This window comes from Chelon labrosus (assembly GCF_963514085.1).
Source record: "Chelon labrosus genome assembly, chromosome: 2".
NCBI classification, from domain to species: Eukaryota; Metazoa; Chordata; class Actinopteri; order Mugiliformes; family Mugilidae; genus Chelon; species Chelon labrosus.
This window is the reverse complement of record NC_140338.1, coordinates 30,744,098-30,762,934: the sequence shown is the minus strand read 5'-3', so window position 1 is coordinate 30,762,934 and position 18,837 is coordinate 30,744,098. Positions and strand designations below refer to the sequence as shown.

The 18,837-nt window shown below is 40.6% G+C and overlaps 1 protein-coding gene across 1 annotated transcript in view; it reads right to left on the bottom strand.

Annotated features, from left to right (window-relative positions):
* LOC311503772 (E3 ubiquitin-protein ligase SMURF2-like) overlaps positions 1–17,750 on the bottom strand; it is a 52,762-nt gene extending 35,012 nt beyond the window's left edge. The window contains exon 1 of the mRNA XM_084566646.1: positions 17,374–17,750. Within this exon, the coding sequence (XP_084422772.1) occupies positions 17,374–17,425 (52 nt within the window). The 5' untranslated portion in view covers positions 17,426–17,750. The remainder of the gene's footprint in view (positions 1–17,373) is intronic.
* Between the last annotated feature and the right edge of the window lie 1,087 nt (positions 17,751–18,837).

Genomic DNA, 18,837 nt, shown 5'->3' with positions numbered 1-18,837 from the left:
GCTGTTTTTTCATGTGTAACTTGCCTCTAACTCAGATGGTATGTAGACTCAGAGTCGCAATGTTTACCACCTGGAATGCACAGACTTGATTGGCTGAGTGTTATCATGTGGGATTGCTTAACTCGCATGCAATTGGTCTGTGCATTTTGTCATCCACTAAACCAGTGGTTCAAATGGGGGTACACGTACTCCTGGGAGTACTTGAGATTTTTTTTCAAATATATATTTTGAAATAACATCAATTCAGAAATCTTTTAAAACAGCTATTTAATAAATATTTCAGTTGTAAGTTATCAAATATTCCAAGTGTAAGTTCATAAAATGATATTTATTTTCAGTAGGCTATTAAACTTCATTCCTCAAAAATCCTCATGTACCTCGGACCAGGATGGTTTGACCCAACCTGGCACGTGCCACATGGCCAGTAGACATCATCTGTTAGTCACCGCTGACTTGAGAACTAAAACAATGTAGTTCTAGTTGTAGTTGAAGCGTAGCAGCAATGCTAATGAAAACACGGAGGCACAAATACCAAGGAAGCCGAAGCCAGAGCCAGCAAAATTCTGGCACTATTCAGAGGAGTATGTTTTGATGGTAAAGCAGCATCAATGGGCAGCGTGAAAGGACTCATAGTGTGCATTAAAAAGGAAAATCCTGGCATAAGGTGGACTCACTGTGTCATACACAGGGAGGTATTGGCGGCCAAGAAAATGAGCCCTGTGTGACGTTTTGAACGACAGCATTAAAGTGATCAACTTTATAAAGTAATTTAACGCGCGCCTGTTTCGTCACCTCAGTGAATCAAAGATTGTCAGTGAAGCACAAGCTCAAGTGTCTCACTAAAATGCAAGTGTAAAAGCACTCGGTTACATGCAACAGTGTTTTTCAATGTTTCAACAATGCTGACAGATTGCAACTTTAAGATGTCAGTCTAATTTTTGATCCTTAAAGAAATTATTTTAAGATAATACATTTGTTAAGATTTGTTTTGTACAGTTAAAAAGTTTAAGAAATCTGACACTGATGCTACAGTGCTGTTTTATGTCTTTCTTTTCAACCAAAAATATTTTTCTCCACGTTTTAAATCATAACCTTCTGTTTTGTTTGTAGGTCCGGGTCCGTATGGGGCGGCTTCTGGCTGTTAGTGACTTGTGCTCCTGAGTGTGAATATGGCTGTCTAGGAAATGTAAAATCCATTTGGGAAAACCTTTGGCAAAATCTTTCAGGATAAAAGAGGCTACTAGTACAAGACAGCACTTTAATTAACAGAACAACAATTTCTAGTCAAAATGTATTTCTGGCAGACAAATTAAAGAACTGAACTATTCTGCAGCAAGACAAAAGCCGATGCCAAACTTGAAAGTTCAGCAATCTTAATGCTTGGAACAAAAACTGGAACATAACCTGCAAGAGTTCAACTAAATGCAACCCAAGCAGAGTAAGGAAGTCAGATGTGAGTCATGAGCCTCTGAAATATCTTTAACAGCTTGTGGTGTAGTATCAAGTCAGAACATTAACTAGAATCTTTCCTTGTAATATTGGAGTGGATAAGGTCAATACAACTCTATCCTGTCAAAACTGAAAAGTACAGGATGACAGTGAGGTCGGTGTTTGTCTACCAAGAAGTTCATCCTGAATGTGAATCTTTTCTGCAAGGACAACTGATTACCTCAGGCATGCAATGACCTAAAACTGCATGTCTATCCACAAGTGTGCAGCGATTACAACAATGTAGGTAGCTTAATTGACAGAGAGTTATTTCAAAACACCATCAAAGTGAGAACATTAATAATAATGGGAAAAACGTCTATGTTGCCAAGTAATGAAATGTGCATGTGGCCTTAAGCCTGAATTTGATTCCTCTCACCTTAACCTGATGCCAGCCAGTGTGGGCTCCTTGCAAGGACACACACTCCTGCATTAAGCTCTTTCACACAATTCCAACACTTTCAATTGGCAAAAACATTCTTCCTTTTTATGCCATAACTGCTTTGTTGGTCAGTTCTTTAAAACTTGCCAACATAACACACCCCAACATCCTAACTGGCGTCCCGGAGTCTTTACTGATAGTCATTCAGGTTTAGGAGGGAAGGCCCATAACTTCACACAACTTTGTCCCTGTTGTGACTGCTGCGAGAGCCCCATGGTGTCTCATTCACAGTATTGTTCAACAGTTAAACAAAACACTTCCTCTTCCCCTCCTCATGCCTCTCTGGCAGGCTTGCTCACTACGACACAGAGAATACAGCACTTGTTGGGAGAATGTCAGAGAGTAAGTACTCTATGTGTACGTGACCAAGTTTTTGTTCGTGCAGTACAAAAAATAGCAGTGCTGTGGTATAAATTAGCATTTATGGGTCCCCAAAATTGGGTGAAGTAATCTACATTGTACTTCCTCTGTTAAGCCATTACTCGATTTCCCAACCTCCCACTCCAAGACTTTCTCCAGCCCTGTGAATGCTCGGGATGCCAATTATGTCATTCAGTCAAGAGGCCAGCAGTCTACAGCTGACACTCCCGCTTCGTCTCGGCTCCCAGAAAAGACGCCAACAATCTGGAGACAGGAATCTGGAGTGAATATAGTCACTACAGAAAGAGGGGTGAGAAGGTAAAGACAAAACGTTCATCTGGAGGCAGGAATCTACGGTGGAATGACGAGGAAGGAATGTCAGGAGGGGAGAAGAGAGGTCTATCTAGAGTCACAAATCTGTAGAAGACAGACAATAAAAGGGGAGATATTGAAAGAAATATGGTAAAGCAGATGGAGGAAAATGGAGGGGAGAAGCTGATTTGGACCAGGCTTGACAGTGATATTCTGGCAACAGTGGAAACACTGAAAGAGGGAGGGTAGCAGGGAGGATAGCAGGGATGGTGAACAGAGATAAAACAATGAGCATATGGATGAGAGATTTTGTTTGTACAGTAAGCATGGGAGATTTTTATTTACTTATTTATTTATTTATTTATATTATTTGATTAAGGTCATCAGTGAAGTCAGATCTTTGAGCATTAAGACTCAAAACACACTGAAACAGCTAGAACACTGATGTTTACCTGCTGTCCAGCTAAAGTTCAACAACTTAACAAATACATTCTACAGCTATTTTAGCTTGAGAAAGAAGACTGACCAGCAATAGTTATGGGAATAATTTGAATGTGTTTTCAGATGGATGCAAGGTGGCACATAATGAACAGATAGCTCATCTAAAGACTGAGTCATAAAGTAAATGAAAATAATCAAAAAGGAACCATTTAGACTCAAGCTTGGTTTAGGTACAGTCAGGTGAATTATCACACCACATGAACATATTTACATTTATGGCTGGGTGATAGCTTAGTTTACCCACTTGTGCTTTAGCTCATGAACGTTGTCCCAGCTTCTTTAAGAGCACACACCATCTGACCACACTGCTTGTTAAAACTGAAACTAAAGAATGAGGAGTGGTACAATCTCTCAATATTTAAGAGTAACTGACACTAAAACAGAATATGTTACACACAAGGACTAAGTAGGTTTGGACTGAAGGGAAGCTAGGTAGGGAAGATACCTAAGAAGACAACATTACATGATTTATACTGGGGCCTAATGTGTCAACGCAGAGCCTCAGCCAGTTTAAGCATTTATACTCTTATACTCTTGCACCGGTGAGTCTGTATGTTTTGTAATTACACTGTTAAAATGCTAATTGCTGGCTAGTTTGCCAAGTTTACTTTCTTTGTGTACTTTACACAATGACTGGGATAAAGTGGATCGTGTTAGAATTAGAAGATGTTAATAAGTGTTTATCAACACAGTTGCATGTCAAGCTACAGTGTCCTATACACTATGGTGAGGGTCCAGAGCTCCACTGTACCTACAGTGCAGAAGTGAACGGTCAGGGTGAGAATGGGTTGAAGGTTTGAGGACTAACTGAACTGCAATCGCAGCTATTTAACATGTTGCAGATACCAAAAATGTTACAATGCAGGTTCTGACTATCTCTGTTCTAACTTAACCATTTTTATGTTAGCTCTACCTTGTAACTAGTTTTAGATGCTATTTTTTTGTCAAAAATTGCTAAGCTTGCTAAGCCGTACACAAAAAAATGTTTGACTTGGTGAGATTTACTTAATTTTAAAAATAACAACAGATATAAGGGCACTCTTTTAGCAGGCATTATGCTAAACCCAATCTAGCTTGTGTCCTTAAGATGATTCAACCCACAACTACTATGTTGTGTGTGTGTCCGAGCATACACACAACAATTGAGCTTGAGTTTATTCACATTTATATACCAGGATTAAATAAATAATTGTCTCTACGTGAACTATTAGCCCTTCGAAAAGAGGCAATAAGTGAAGACAAAGGGAAGAAGGAAAATGACGGGGAGGGGGTTGGGGGTGGGTAGGTGAGGATTTACAGAGTATTAAAAGAAGGAAAAGAGCAATAGAACAGGAGAACTGCATTGATGGAAAGTGGAACAGGGACAAACTGGTTTCTAACCTTGCAGTGAAAACAGTTTGTTTATGAGCACCCATAAAACTACAGCACATAGATTTCCATTAAGGTTTAGTTTAAGAAACATTTCACAGACAGATAATGAGTGCATTTTCAATTACTTGTAATAAGTTAAATCACACTAAACATTATCTACATCAATTAATGTTAAAATATGTTATTATGAGAAAATGCTCAAATAAACAGTTGGGAGATTAATGGTAGAAGTTATGGTTATTGCTGAGAGATAAGTTCACCAAAGCATTAACTGACTGCTAATCATTTGTTGCAGCCCTAATGAGCGCATCCTATTCATTCACATCTCTGAGCACTCTACAGTCGGCTTGTGAGGATCAAATAAACTGAAATTCGCTAAGAGGTCTGTGTTGGCTTTGACTATTAATTTGCCTATTAAGTAATTATGGTAGAGGTACCACTCTGTCTGTTAGTCTGTGAACAGTGAGATAATTCAGGATAGGAACCATAAATATTTGTATGACATAACAACCCACGAGTTTTTCATTCAATCACAGTAAGTGCAAAGCAGAATAGAGGAGGAGGGAGAAAAGGTGACCATTAATCTCTGACTAGGACTAAAACAAATGGGTGCAGTGTCAGTTAAGACTATGGTGAAAAATAAACTGAATCAGCAACAGTCTAGTGTTTGAAATAAATAACTGGCCAAACAGACACTGCTACATATACGCATATCGTTACCCACGTGTCACCAGTCACTACTGGGCCCACCACGCACTCACAATATGGCACAGCCACTGGGGGAGTGCTAAGTCATTAAACTGTCTCTATGTCATAAATATGCAGACACCATACATTCAATTGTGCCTTTATCATTATCCATGTGGTGATTTCATTCTGTTATCAGGAGAATGGGGCTTAGGGATCAAGTCCAATGGCTAGCAATTAGATGCTTGAGACAGAAAGATGAGAGAAGGCCAGCTACTATGAAGATATTAGGAGGAAAGGACAGAGAGAAAAAGAGCGAGATGAGACAAACAAAGTCTGCCATGTTCACCGTTTCTCTGAGTGAATGGCATGAAGAGAGGTTACGTCAGGTTTCAGTAGTTTTCCTCAGCTTTGTGTACACATAAATATTAAACTGAGCCTGGTTAAGTTTGACGGTGGAGCCCAGGGTTTTTGTTGTGAGGTAAAAGATGGTGGAGAAAAAACAACAACACATTCATAGCAAGGCAAGAAGAACCTGAACATATTTAGCTTATTGATATTTACCTACAACAATCCAAATACAACCTCTAATAATTAAGTGGGAACACAGGTTCCTGTGAAAATGCATATGTCAAACAGCTTCTTTTCATTTTCATAAAAATTGATTTCTCTCGTGTAGCACCCTCATGGTATATCTAAAAATAGCAAAACACTATGCCCTAGGCTTTTGTGTTTATAATTATAACAAGACATAGATGTCAACAGTAATGACATCGGCACCCATGTTGAAAAATCTTTGTTAATCACTAATCTGAAAAATAGCCTTTTTCAGAAATGCAATACAAATTGGTCTTAAGAGTCAAGGCCATCATTGTTTTTACCCTGTCAACTCTTGGTGTCTCTCCAAAGTTCCATTAAGTTCCACGATTCATGATTAGTGCCAGAAAATGCCCACTGTTGAATGAGGGATCAAATCCTACGCCTTACTCCTGAATCTTTTCACCTGGACCTGTGTACATCCAAAGTCTGAGCTACTTGATCCTCATCTCCACAACTGACAGGCTGAGTGGTCTACCAGACACACACACAAACACAGGTGGGTAGTCTGACTGTAGAAACAGTAGCAGGAGAAAAGTGAGGGGCAGGAGAGCATGATCCATTAAATCTAACCTTCATTCCTGACTCAGTGTGCGGGTTCTATTTTCATATGTACGTTTTCTGATCTCTGTTAATCTCGTATTAAATTGTTCCAGAAAACAAGTGGGTAAACAATCATGATGAAAGTGAAAGCTATGATTACTTTTTTACTACTACCATAATTTTATGCTTGAATAAGTGATTCAAATTTATGAATGTATTATTTTTGCTAAAATCGGCCCACAGATTCCTTAGAGTGCCCAAACAAACTGTAACAAACACAAAGTACTGTACTGTGGTGAAGGATCAGTACAGGAAGTGTGCATGTGCGTGCGCGCACATCACAAGCTGAAAACAGATAAAGAAAAAAAAAAGTACACCAAACTGGAGCCGCGCCGGCAGAGTCGTCTGACAGCTGTCTGGACTAGATCCGGGGGTGAGTGAGGGAGAGGAAGGAAGAGAGAGAAATGACAAAGAGATGAGGGACATCCTGTTCAAAAATGAAGCAGAAATGAAAAATGCAGGATAGAGAAGCTCTATGGAAAGGTTGATCAGCTAACTGTTGTATCTTTAATCAACTGGACAGAAATCAGCTATTATTTAGGACAAATTAAAATGAACTTGCTGAACTGATTTTATATTCTCAAAATTTTTACATCAAGTTTACATTATAGGAAGCTGAATGTCTTTCCTGGCTGGAAAATGAAGGCCTTTTAGGACGGCACTATAGTGTGTCCATAGTGAAAGTGGACACATTATAGTGTAAGACTGACACAGCAGAAATATCCTGTCTGTAGACCATTAGCTGCATTTTCAAATGTTTTTGAGAGTCTTTTTTTGCCTTCTCTAAGAATCCTCTGAGACCATCAGAAGTATTATGCTGTACTCATAAGAAAAAAAGAGTGATATTTCCCCTCCATGGAGGTAGGAAAATCCTCTTCAGGCACTTGGAAAGTTTAATGTATTCGGCATATTGAAGCCCACCTCCTCTCCAGTCAGGGCCTGTTATGCAACACCGAGGTGTTCAGTCTTTCCATTTTCCTGCTCAGAAGTACACTGATGCCACCAAGTTCAAAAGTAATTTGAAAAGCAGATTAAACTAAGGATTGACTGGAACAACCAAGAAGAACAAAGTTTTAAAAATATATATATTTATACACTATGGGATACATATAAGATTATCTTACTATATTTCTGCATGGTTTGCATTCATTTTTGCTCATGTTTGTTACTATAAAGACAGTGACTTACATTGATGCATGAAATGATTTGATCAAAAATAAAGCATGTAAGTTTCCTGTGTATGTGGTAAAATGCAGGTCATGGGTTATGAACATTAATGCTGAGTTATGGAACTCACAGTGCTCTGGGAGATTTCATTAGTGGGTCACACACTCCTCGTTTGATAAATTCTTCCTTAGACACAGTGCTGTGTTGACATATAAGGACGCCGTTTGAAATTTTTAAGCCATTTTTAAGTTTCAAAGCCAATCATTAAGCTCATCACATATCCGGAAGCATTTATTCTTGAGTTAGTGGACAGTTGGACAAGCTGCACATAGCTGACATTTCTCCAGAGCAATGCTACCCCGTCTGCTTTGTTGTGCATATGTTGAATGTGACCTAATATAGACACAAAAAATGTGATTGTCATAGAAATTTATGAGAGATAAAATGCCCATGCCAGTCAAAAGGTGAAAATGGCAGTGAACTGGGTAGTTACCCTGAGATAAGATCACAGATAATTTCGTCATAGACGAGAAAGCTGTGCCTGAGTTACCGCTGGTCAAGTGTCATGGAGGCATTACATTGTTACTGCACTGACGCTCACTGTCTCAAAAGTACTGGAACAATAAGAAATACCAATCTGCCAGCAACAGTACTGCAGAAACACATGGGATGTTAATCATTATGTATTAATTATTAATTATCAACATTTCTTAATAATAACATTACACTAGTGAGCCACGTACCTTAACATTCTGGTATAAAGCAAAAATTCAAGACTTGGCAGTCAAAAACACATTGTCTGTGATCACACAGCCGAAAACAAATGCACATAAAAGTAGTTTGTAATAGAGGAAGTTGGGCTCTCGACACATGCAGATGCCCATGGTTTTTCCACTGTGACACATAAAATAAAATGCAGATTATAGATGCCATTAAAAACATACACAAAACAAAGGAACAAATGTGCAAAATGTGCCACATCATGTTTCTGGTCTGCACTATATGGTCAAAACAATTGTCCCCTGTACTGATAAATAAATCTGGAACAGCTGCATCATAGAGTGGATGTAAATATTTACAAAGAGAGCCACGTGAGCACTAAATGAGCGTATAGAACCTGTACAGTGTAGTGTGTGTGTGAGTGTGTGGGGTCAACTGAAGTATACGCGAGCGATGCAGACTAAACAGAGCTGGAGGAAGTTTGGGTACAAGGCTTGGTGCTGCACTACAAAACCTGACCACAACCCCGTGACCCCAGACACTAGAGACAAGATAAAACAGACTAGCAGACACTCAGAGGTAACCGCACATCATCACAACATCGTCTTTTCTGTCTGGCAAGGAACGTGCACACAAACTAATTAATATTTAAGTTAAAGCATAATTTAAAACATTGTTCACAGCTGGATGACTGAACATAGATATTTATATATATATTTACAATAAACCAAAGATCATTGACAGATCGTACATTTCAAACAAAGATTCTCTTGTATGACACAAACTGAGACTAGTTCGCACTTTGTGAGTCTAGATATCTGCTTCAGACACGCAAGGCTCCAGATTCACAAACTGAGTCAAAGTGAGTCAATGCATCTTTCTTGAGCAAGGCATCTAAAAACTGATACCGATACTTTCAAATACTGTGTTTCTCACTTCAGCATGCTTGCTTATCACAACCAGATTCAAGCCGCCACGGAAACTTGAATAAATGACTGCATTTCCGTGATCAATGAATGTTCTCCATCAGCCACATCTGCACCAACTGACTGCATTCATCTAATACCATTTCTTAACACATCAAGGCTGGTGACCAGGAACAGGTCTGCACTGCAGATATCCGTAAGGAGAGGCTGAAGTGAAAAAAAATGTACGGTTCTGTTGTGAAGGCCTGTTTCTACGCAACCATAGCAGTTGTTGGGGTGCTTTAATACAACAGGAGAGTGCTAATGGCATGCTGAAATGGTAGGATGTTTTTCTTTGCTCTTAAGCAAAGATAACGCTGATGGCAAATTTGAAACCACGTACAGCTATTCACTGCAAAAATTGGCACAGAGCAGAGACATTTCTCCATTGTCACTGAACATTTCTTGTGAAACTGTTATGCATTTTCTCTGTAGGAGTTTCTGATGCTTTAACTGAAAAATCCAGCCACAAGATGAGCAACACGCTGATTGAGGGATTGAACAATGTATCTGTATAAAGAATTTTGTACATTATACAGGCATTTGTAAAACTTGATATGGTTTCATCAGCATGTTCAATGGGAAGAAATATAATCACATTCTGAAAGCTTAGGTCAGTGTAAACTTTCTAATATCAGTATCATCTTCAACAGTTCCCCATTAGTGAAGCTTTACTTTCAAACTGCAGACAGTTTATCATCTAGGGAGTTATGCTCTAATAAGCCCTGGAAATATTTCATCTCTATGGACGTCACTCAGGATCACCATGTAAAAACAAAAGAGCCTCCATATAGTTGGCTAACAACAGAATTAACATTTAACAGTTCACAGGGTATCCAGCACTGTGAATAAAGGAATGAAGTTGTTGGTAAAGATAAAGAAAATCAGTTATCAGAGGAGAGGTGATTATAGATATAAGAAGTCTGAACATGGTATAAACTGACAGATGATGACAAAGGGGCTGGCAGTAACAGTGGAGGGGTTGCCCCTGGGGGCTGCTCTCTTGTCTTGTCAGTTCAAGTGAAAAATGTTTGAGCTGAAGCACAAAAAGACACACACAGAGCCCAGCAAGCAAAACGCACAGTACCTAACAGGCACTTCTGCGCATACAAACAAATTCACACGCTTTACTCCCTACAAATCCCAGAGACAAACTCATTGTTCAACACTTCATGTTCAGAAATCACAGTGACAGGCTCGGAAAAATAAAAATAAAAAAATAAAACAAGAAGCCAGGTTGAAGAGCAAGTGTCTGATTTCTAAAAGAGTAAAGATAGAGGTAAATACTATGGGAATGTGCAGGCAGGCTTCAATGTATCAGACTTTCATGCATCCTGTCTAGAAAAAGCACTGAACCTTAGACTTCAAAAAACCAGTGGACTGCAAAGACAAGTAGCCCCAAGTAGCCCCCATGACCTCTAGATACAAAACTCTGTGACAGGCTAGAGATTTGGAGGTGCATTTACAAAGCTAACACTAACTTATCTAAATGCACAAGTGGCTCAGGTTTGTGCATGTGTCAGTTAATAATCAGAGTTGTTAATGCAGGTGATTTTCAAGGTGAACATCTGCATACGTACGTGTGTGGGATAGCATAAATTCCAATAAATTCCGTGTAAGAACAGTCCAGTATGTATTTGTATAAGAGTCAGAAATTTTAAGCAGTGTCTATGAATTGTCTCAAAACTGTACTTTATGCCAAAGTACTGCTTATTCCTAAATTAAGCTGGTGCGAGGGATATACACACCACAGTACTGGAGTAGTACACCGAAAAAAACAGTACCGTATGACTCACATTAATTGTGTGCTGATGAATCATATTTACCAGCTATGGTCTTTGTTTGAACTGTAAAATCTCTGTATTGTTTAAAAAGTTAAAGAGCCTCTTTGACGTAAGAAAATAAGTTACTCCACCAATGCATGCATTGTCCGAGCTGTCACATTACCAGCAGCGTGCAATATAGGGCTGCAGCTATCGATTCTTTTTGTAATCGATTAATCTAGCACTTTATCGATCGATTAATCGATTAATCGGATATTTTTTTTACGTTTTTAAACAACCAAAACAAATGATGCATAACGAAAATTATGTGGCTGTAAAATGATCAAGCATTTGCCTTTTATTTCTCAAAAAAATAGAGAACTCCAACTCCAACATTTGGCTCCAAAACTAAGCCCATGTATTGCAATTTACCCATTAAAAGTGCCAGTGCCAACAATTACATAACAATACAGTTAAGCAAACTTACTGTAAAACAAAAAGCAATTTAATTTATTAATATGCACAACAAGTTTCATGTTGTAATCTAGCCCTGACATCAAAGTAAATATCCGTTTTATGTAGATTTCTACACCTGCAGCATTTACCATTAGGCTACTAACAAATAATACATCATTTCTGGGGTGAGCCTATTTGCTATGGTAACCTAGCAACCTGTGTGTTTTTTTGTGAACGCGTGCTGTGCGTGAGGAAGAGTGAGAGAGATGAGGGTGCAGAGAATTTATTAACGTCAATGATTCTGATAAGCTCAGGCCGGTCGCGTTCGCCTCGCGGCCGCTCAATTTATGATAATAGGGGAGTATATGGGAGTATTTGGCCTATTCGCGGAGAATTTAGTAACGTCAATGATTCTAATAAGCTCAGGCCGGTCGCGTTCGCCTCGCGGCCGCTCAATTTGTGATCCGCTGCGTAAATCCTTCGGCTGGCCCGGTCGTCCCGATTGCCACTCCGCCCCTGAAGCTAAACATCATATCTAGTCAAACCGCATCATGACATCGCTACATACAGTATGCGATTAAAATCAGCGAACATTAATGTATAGGTTTAGGTTACGTTACCTTGTTTCAGCGACGCTTGGTGAAACAGCATGTGGATGTTTTCTGTTCAGATGGATCATTGAGCTTGTCCTGCTGTGGTACGCCAGGTCTACTTTGCAGTATCTGCACTTTGTTCTCTTCCTTTTTTAGAATGTAATGATCCCAAACTTTAGACATTTTTTGCCGTTTATGGGCATCTTTACTCTCCGCCATCGCGCCAACTAAATTCAAAATGTATCACGCGCTAGTGGTGTGCTTGCATAGGTGCTTCCAAAACAACGGTCCGTGTGGAACAATCAGATCCCTGCGCGTATAGTGCGCGTCATAGGAATTTAACGAGGCTTCGAGGCAGAGTTTTTGCCTCGACCAATTTTTGTAATCGAGTTAATCGAGTAACTCGACGAATCGTTTCAGCCCTAGTGCAATATGTTAATCAATATGACTACTGTGGTGTAAAGAGCTTCCAGCCAAATGCCAATGATTTTATTTCTTCCCATTTCAGGCTGGGAATTAATATTCATTAATTATACTTTCAACATTCTAATGTGAGCATGGTTGGCTCATATATCTTGCAAACTTATATGGACAAACTTTAAAGTTCACTGTATTTGTAACCTTCATTCCCAAAATTTTAGGAAGCAGAGATGCCTTCTTCAGCTCTGACAGTACATCCTGCGGAAGCTCAACTCTGTACTGTATTTGAGTGCAAAAAGACACGCATGCTCATACAACTGACACATGCAGACGTATTTTCTAAGGGCCAGCGGTGAATGCAGAGACAGTTGTCTCCAATAGCTTCTCTGAAATGCACTCTGCCCTGGTGGCAGTGCTGGGTCTGGAACGAAGGCTGGATCTTTATCTTAATCACCAGCTTCCTGGGTTTTCCCCCAGCATCAGTTTCCACAAATGTTAGGAAAGGGACATACACACCAAGCATGATAGCAGATGAAAAATACATATGCAGGTTTTCTTGCTTGTCCAAGTATCACATGCTCACACAGAACAGGAGGAATGATTCTTCCAGTTGTTCCCTGCTTTCTGCATCCCATCTGGAGGTTAATGAGGAAATGGATCAGATAGACAGTCTCCCTTCCTCATCGTATGCAGCCAAGGGGACACATTTGAAAAGGGGTAAGGTGATTCATCCCACTGTAAAACTCACTGTCATTCACGTTTGAGAAACTGCAGGTTCCATCCAGCGAAGGAAAGTAAGGGAAAATACAGTGTTTCAGTATATCACACACAAACATACATTATGCTGGAGACAGGGGGTGGGGAAGAGTACTAGAACACTGCCTGCCCCCTGCAGTGTTAGGAATGACAGCTCTCGAAATCATAGATCAGTCCCGTTTACAAGCTTGACAGCAAGCTCTGTGGGGGCACAGCGACACACAATCTACCAGCAAAGTAGGTTGTTTTACTTCTCTTTGCTTTTATGTATTAATTTAAGCATCAAAGACACGTTGTCCCAGATAAAACTGACGAACAGATGCAGACAAGTCTTTGTGAGAAACGAGAAGGTACCATTTAAATAGAGTGTAGGATAACTACACTGGAGATAAATGTGGTCAAAATCCAAAATCCTGCTGTCTGTAAACTCACCTACGCAAATTCTAATCCAAAGTTTTGACAAGGGGGGGATCCCAGTAAAAGTGTCAAATATTAACCACACGTATCAAATTCTGCTGCCTCTGACTCATAGCGAGACACCGTTTCCCTTTGGTGGAAGAGAATTTTAAAATCAAAACCAGTTCACTTATTGCTGTGAGAAGCACAGACAGAACAAAAATTGGATTAAGCTGAGCATCAGTTTGCATCACTGTCATCAATACTGGAGTTTTTGTTTTCAAATAAAGCTTTCATCTGTGCAGTATTATAAATAAAGAACAGACTTGTGGTCGAAGTAGAAAAGTAAAAAAGAACAAAGCCAGAGCATCTGCAGGGGCAACTTTCCTCAGTTGGAAACAGACGTAAGCATTAATAATGACAGGACCAGCCAATGATTAGACAGTGTTCCTGCAAGGATATATGGCCACATGAAGACAACAGTTTGCAGTTTTGCATTTAATAAATAGGCATTAATAAGCTTGGAAATAAATTAGAAATTTGGAAATTCAAAACTACGTGACAGAATTTTAATTGGGAGGCCCTGTTGGATAGAGAGGCATTATTTTACTGGTATTTTGTTGGTGAGATAGAATGAAAACTGGGAAACAAATCAGACTACAAACTTTATTAGGGGTGGGTTGTACGATCCAAAATCAGTTCATAAAATCATGAATCGATATTGAATGGAATGGATTCAAAAAAGTGGAAATCAGTAACAATACCCAGCCCTAGATACACTATATTACCAAAAGTATTCGCTCACCCATTCAAATGATCAGAATCAGGTGTTCTAATCACTTGGCCTGGCCCCAGGTGTATAAATTCAAGCACTCAGGCATGCAGACTGTGAAACAAGACATTTGTGAAAGAATGGGCCGCTCTCAGGAGCTCAGTGAATTCCAGCGTGGAACTGTCATAGGATGCCACTTGTGCAACAAATCCAGTCGTGAAATTTCCTCGCTCCTAAATATTCCACAGTCAACTGTCAGCTCTATTATAACAAAATGGAAGCGTTTGGGAAAAACAGCAACTCAGCCACGAAGTGGTAGGCCACGTAAAGTGACGGAGAGGGGTCAGCGGATGCTGAAGCGCATAGTGCAAAGAGGTCGCCGACTTTCTGCACAGTCAATTGCTACAGAGCTACAAACTTCATGTGACCTTCAGATTAGCCCAAGTACAGTACGCAGAGAGCTTCATGGAATGGGTTTCCATGGCCGAGCAGCTGCAGCCAAGCCACACATCACCAAGTGCAATGCAAGGCGTCGGATGCAATGGTGTAAAGCACGCCGCCACTGGCCTCTAGAGCAGTGGAGACGCGTTCTCTGGAGTGATGAATCACGCTTTTCCATCTGGCAATCTGATGGACGAGTCTGGGTTTGGAGGTTGCCAGGAGAACGGTACATTTCAGATTGCATTGTGCCAACTGTGAAATTTGGTGGAGGAGGAATTATGGTATGGGGTTGTTTTTCAGGAGCTGGGCTTGGCCCCTTAGTTCCAGTGAAAGGAACATTGAATGCTTCAGGATACCAAAACATTTTGGACAATTCCATGCTCCCAACCTTGTGGGAACAGTTTGGAGCGGGCCCCTTCCTCTTCCAACATGACTGTGCACCAGTGCACAAAGCAAGGTCCATAAAGACGTGGATGACAGAGTCTGGTGTGGATGAACTTGACTGGCCTGCACAGAGTCCTGACCTGAACCCGATAGAACACCTTTGGGATGAATTAGAGCGGAGACTGAGAGCCAGGCCTTCTCGACCAACATCAGTGTGTGACCTCACCAATGCGCTTTTGGAAGAATGGTCAAAAATTCCTATAAACACTCTCCTCAACCTTGTGGACAGTCTTCCCAGAAGAGTTGAAGCTGTAATAGCTGCAAAAGGTGGACCGACATCATATTGAATTCTATGAGTTAGGAATGGGATGGCACTTCAGTTCATAGAATGAGTAAAGGCAGGTGAGCGAATACTTTTGGTAATATAGTGTATATAGCAGATCGATTCAAGCAGCTGTTAGCAAGTCACCACCCAGCCACACGATCAAGACGTTATTCAGTCTGTTTTGAAACCCAATGGTTGGGTGCGCTAATAGCTAGAAATTGACAATGAAACACAATAAGGTTTAATATTAAACAAACAACTATTAAGTATGACTATTCTAACCCCATAATATCAAACTGAATCCAAACTTGTTAAGCTAATTCCTGTTCTTTCACAGAAAAAACAAACCTGCAAACTACTAGACCGCAGAGGAGACAGAGTAAAACTGGACTGGGATGCAGTGTTAGGTCTAAATATACACAGTCTCAGACATATAAATCAAGTGTAGCCACAACTACATACATGTATTCCGTGCAATAAATGCACAAGTTGAAAAGTAGACTTTGCATCACTGACCATAAACTGTCTGAGCAAAGACTCTGGCCATTCTAAATACCATATGAGCCCCAATTTGTCTTCGTAACACACACACCATATTCCCCAGTGAAGGACAGACACAGAATAAGTCTATGATCGGGAAAGACTCTCTCTGAGGTTTCACATTCCTGGGATTCCGTCTGAAGACCACTTCAGCCCATTAAAAACCATTCCCCATATGGAAGGGGAAAAAGACACAGGGCAGGCGAACAGGCAGGGTAACTGGGTAGATTTCTGAGTGTTGATTTCTCTTTACAGTATTACTCCAGTACTGTAGGTGAATGAAGCAGTTGTTGACCTGTAGTAGTACACAGCTTTGACTATAGCTGAGATATAATGCATCCTACCAAGGATAATGTCAGGGCAGACCCCGTTAATACATGGTGCTGTGGTAATTTAGAGTTACACAGCACTGTTACCAGCCTATAAAACAAATATGCAAGCAAACGAAGACGCAGAGATTGTGAGAGGGAAATTCTTGCTGAACAATATCAAATGTTAGAAATCTGGTTCCTGCATGAATCCATCCACGTAGGCTAAAGATAATAATCTACTAATGCCATCTCAACAACACTGCTCTTAAGAAAATGTCTGACTAGTTAGAAAATACACCCTCTGTAACTGAATGGCTGAATTAAGCCACACCACACGGTAGACAGGTATCTCCTGCTTATGCTGCCACACTACTTGTTCTCCAAAATACACGAAGACCACTGGGAATGGCGACATAATGCGATATAATGCTGGCAATGCTGGCATATGTTTAGAAACAATAATGGCATACGATTCGGCAGCCACTACGAGGAAACACACAGTAATTACCTCCTGGTATTGTCCCGTCCCAATGACAGGTAATATAAAGCAGTACGTGGTAGAGTTTTTCCACAAATATTGAAAAATGTTAAAATAACCGCACATTTGAAGCTCACTGAAATAAACAGAGAATGGCAAAGGCTTATCCATATCTATTTAAACTAAGCTAAACCTAGGGTAAAACTGATAACCGGGCAGAAGTAACGTTAGCCAGCGCAACATTAACATTGTTGTCACAGCTAATGTTTGCTAACGAGCGAGGCTCATTGACTGCTTTCGACGTTGCTCAGTGCGATAGTATGAGTTAAATTCTGTTCATTTTAAAGCAACTCGGAGCGATACATAACACACGCGGTAGGCTATGAGATTTTTATCTTACACATGAACACAGATACGCCAGTGTATAGCTGCACAATAAGCAGACGTTGGTTAGCATGCTAGCCAACGTCTACTAACTTGCTAATGTTTCCGAGCGGCGCCAGGAGGGTGTTTAAATTCGCTTACCTGTCAACCGCAGCTTTACTGGGCCATTTCTCCTAACTCCTTGGTTAGACATCCCCTTTGTGTTCCAGCTTGATGAAAATCCTCCAAAAGAAGAGCCTAATTCATGTGTATGAGATTTTTAAATCGGTATCTCCCAAAACAATCCCTCGGCTAGCTTGGGGTTAGCTTGTAGTATCACCATAGCAAATCACGCTGACTGTGCATGCAACATATCCTAATCACATCGCTGTAATAGCACTCTCCGCGTGAGCCCCTTTTCCGCAGAAAACAAACAAACAAATAACTACATCCCCAAGAGCCGATCATGCCGCGTGTAACCAGTATTGATAGAAATCAAGTGAACGGGCTGTCCTCCATCCAGGCTGGCGTTTGCTCCGTCCGTGCTGCCTGAAGTTGGCCGCGATGATGGTAAAGACAGTGCTACTGCAGGCAGACAGGCAGGGTCAGGGAGGGAAACCGTAAGAACACATCCGGTACAATCTTTCAAAATAAACCTAGAATTATAATATTATAGAATTTTCCCTGGTTATAGCAACATATATATTTTTCCTTTAGAATTCTCTGGTATAATTCAGAATGTATTGGTCGACCAATAATGGCAAGTCGTCATGGCCCAGATGCATCAAAACAGGCCCAAACAAAGACATTAAAGAACATTACCACCCCCATGCTTCAGTATTTTCCGTCTCCAAACAGTCTCATCTGTCCACAAAACATTTTCCACACTATGGTTGTTCATTGTTCTCCTGATGGTGGATTCATGAACATTTTCATTAGTCAATGTGAGAGAGGCCTTTAGATGCTTAGACGTTACCCTGGGTTCCCTTGTGAACTCTTGGACTATCATGCGTCTTGCTTTAGGAATGATCTTCATATTCATTTTTATTTGTTTGACTGTGCATGTCTTGATCAGCTGGCTGGGATCTTTGGGCACATCTTCAACCTTAGCCTGAGGTTGGGGAAGGTGCCATAGCCGTGGAAAACATCCTGTGTGGTACCTGTGCCTAAGATTCCACGCCCCAAAGATGTGGACAGCTACAGAACGGTGGCCTGATAAAGACACTGTAGAGGCCGATCCTTGCCGATCTGCGCCCTCTGGTGAGGTCATCGATGGACCCGCTTCAGTTTGCCTACCAGCCCAGCATCGAAGTGGATGACACCTTCATCTACCTACAGGAAAGAGCTCTCTCTTTCACCTGCAGAAGGCTGGGAGCACTGTGATAATAGTGTTCTTTTATTTCTCTAGTGCTTTCAACACTATGCAGCCTGTCATACTGAGGGACAAGTTGGTGTGGGCAAGAGTGGATCACGCCTGCTCCAGCAGCACATATGATAAATTGGAATCGATACAGAGAAGATTAGCACGGCTCCTCAACCAGCTATCATCTGCAGAAATTCTCAGACGTCTCGGCCTCATCCAGAATGGGGCAGATGGAGAATATAGAGGACTTTGTAGTCTGGTAC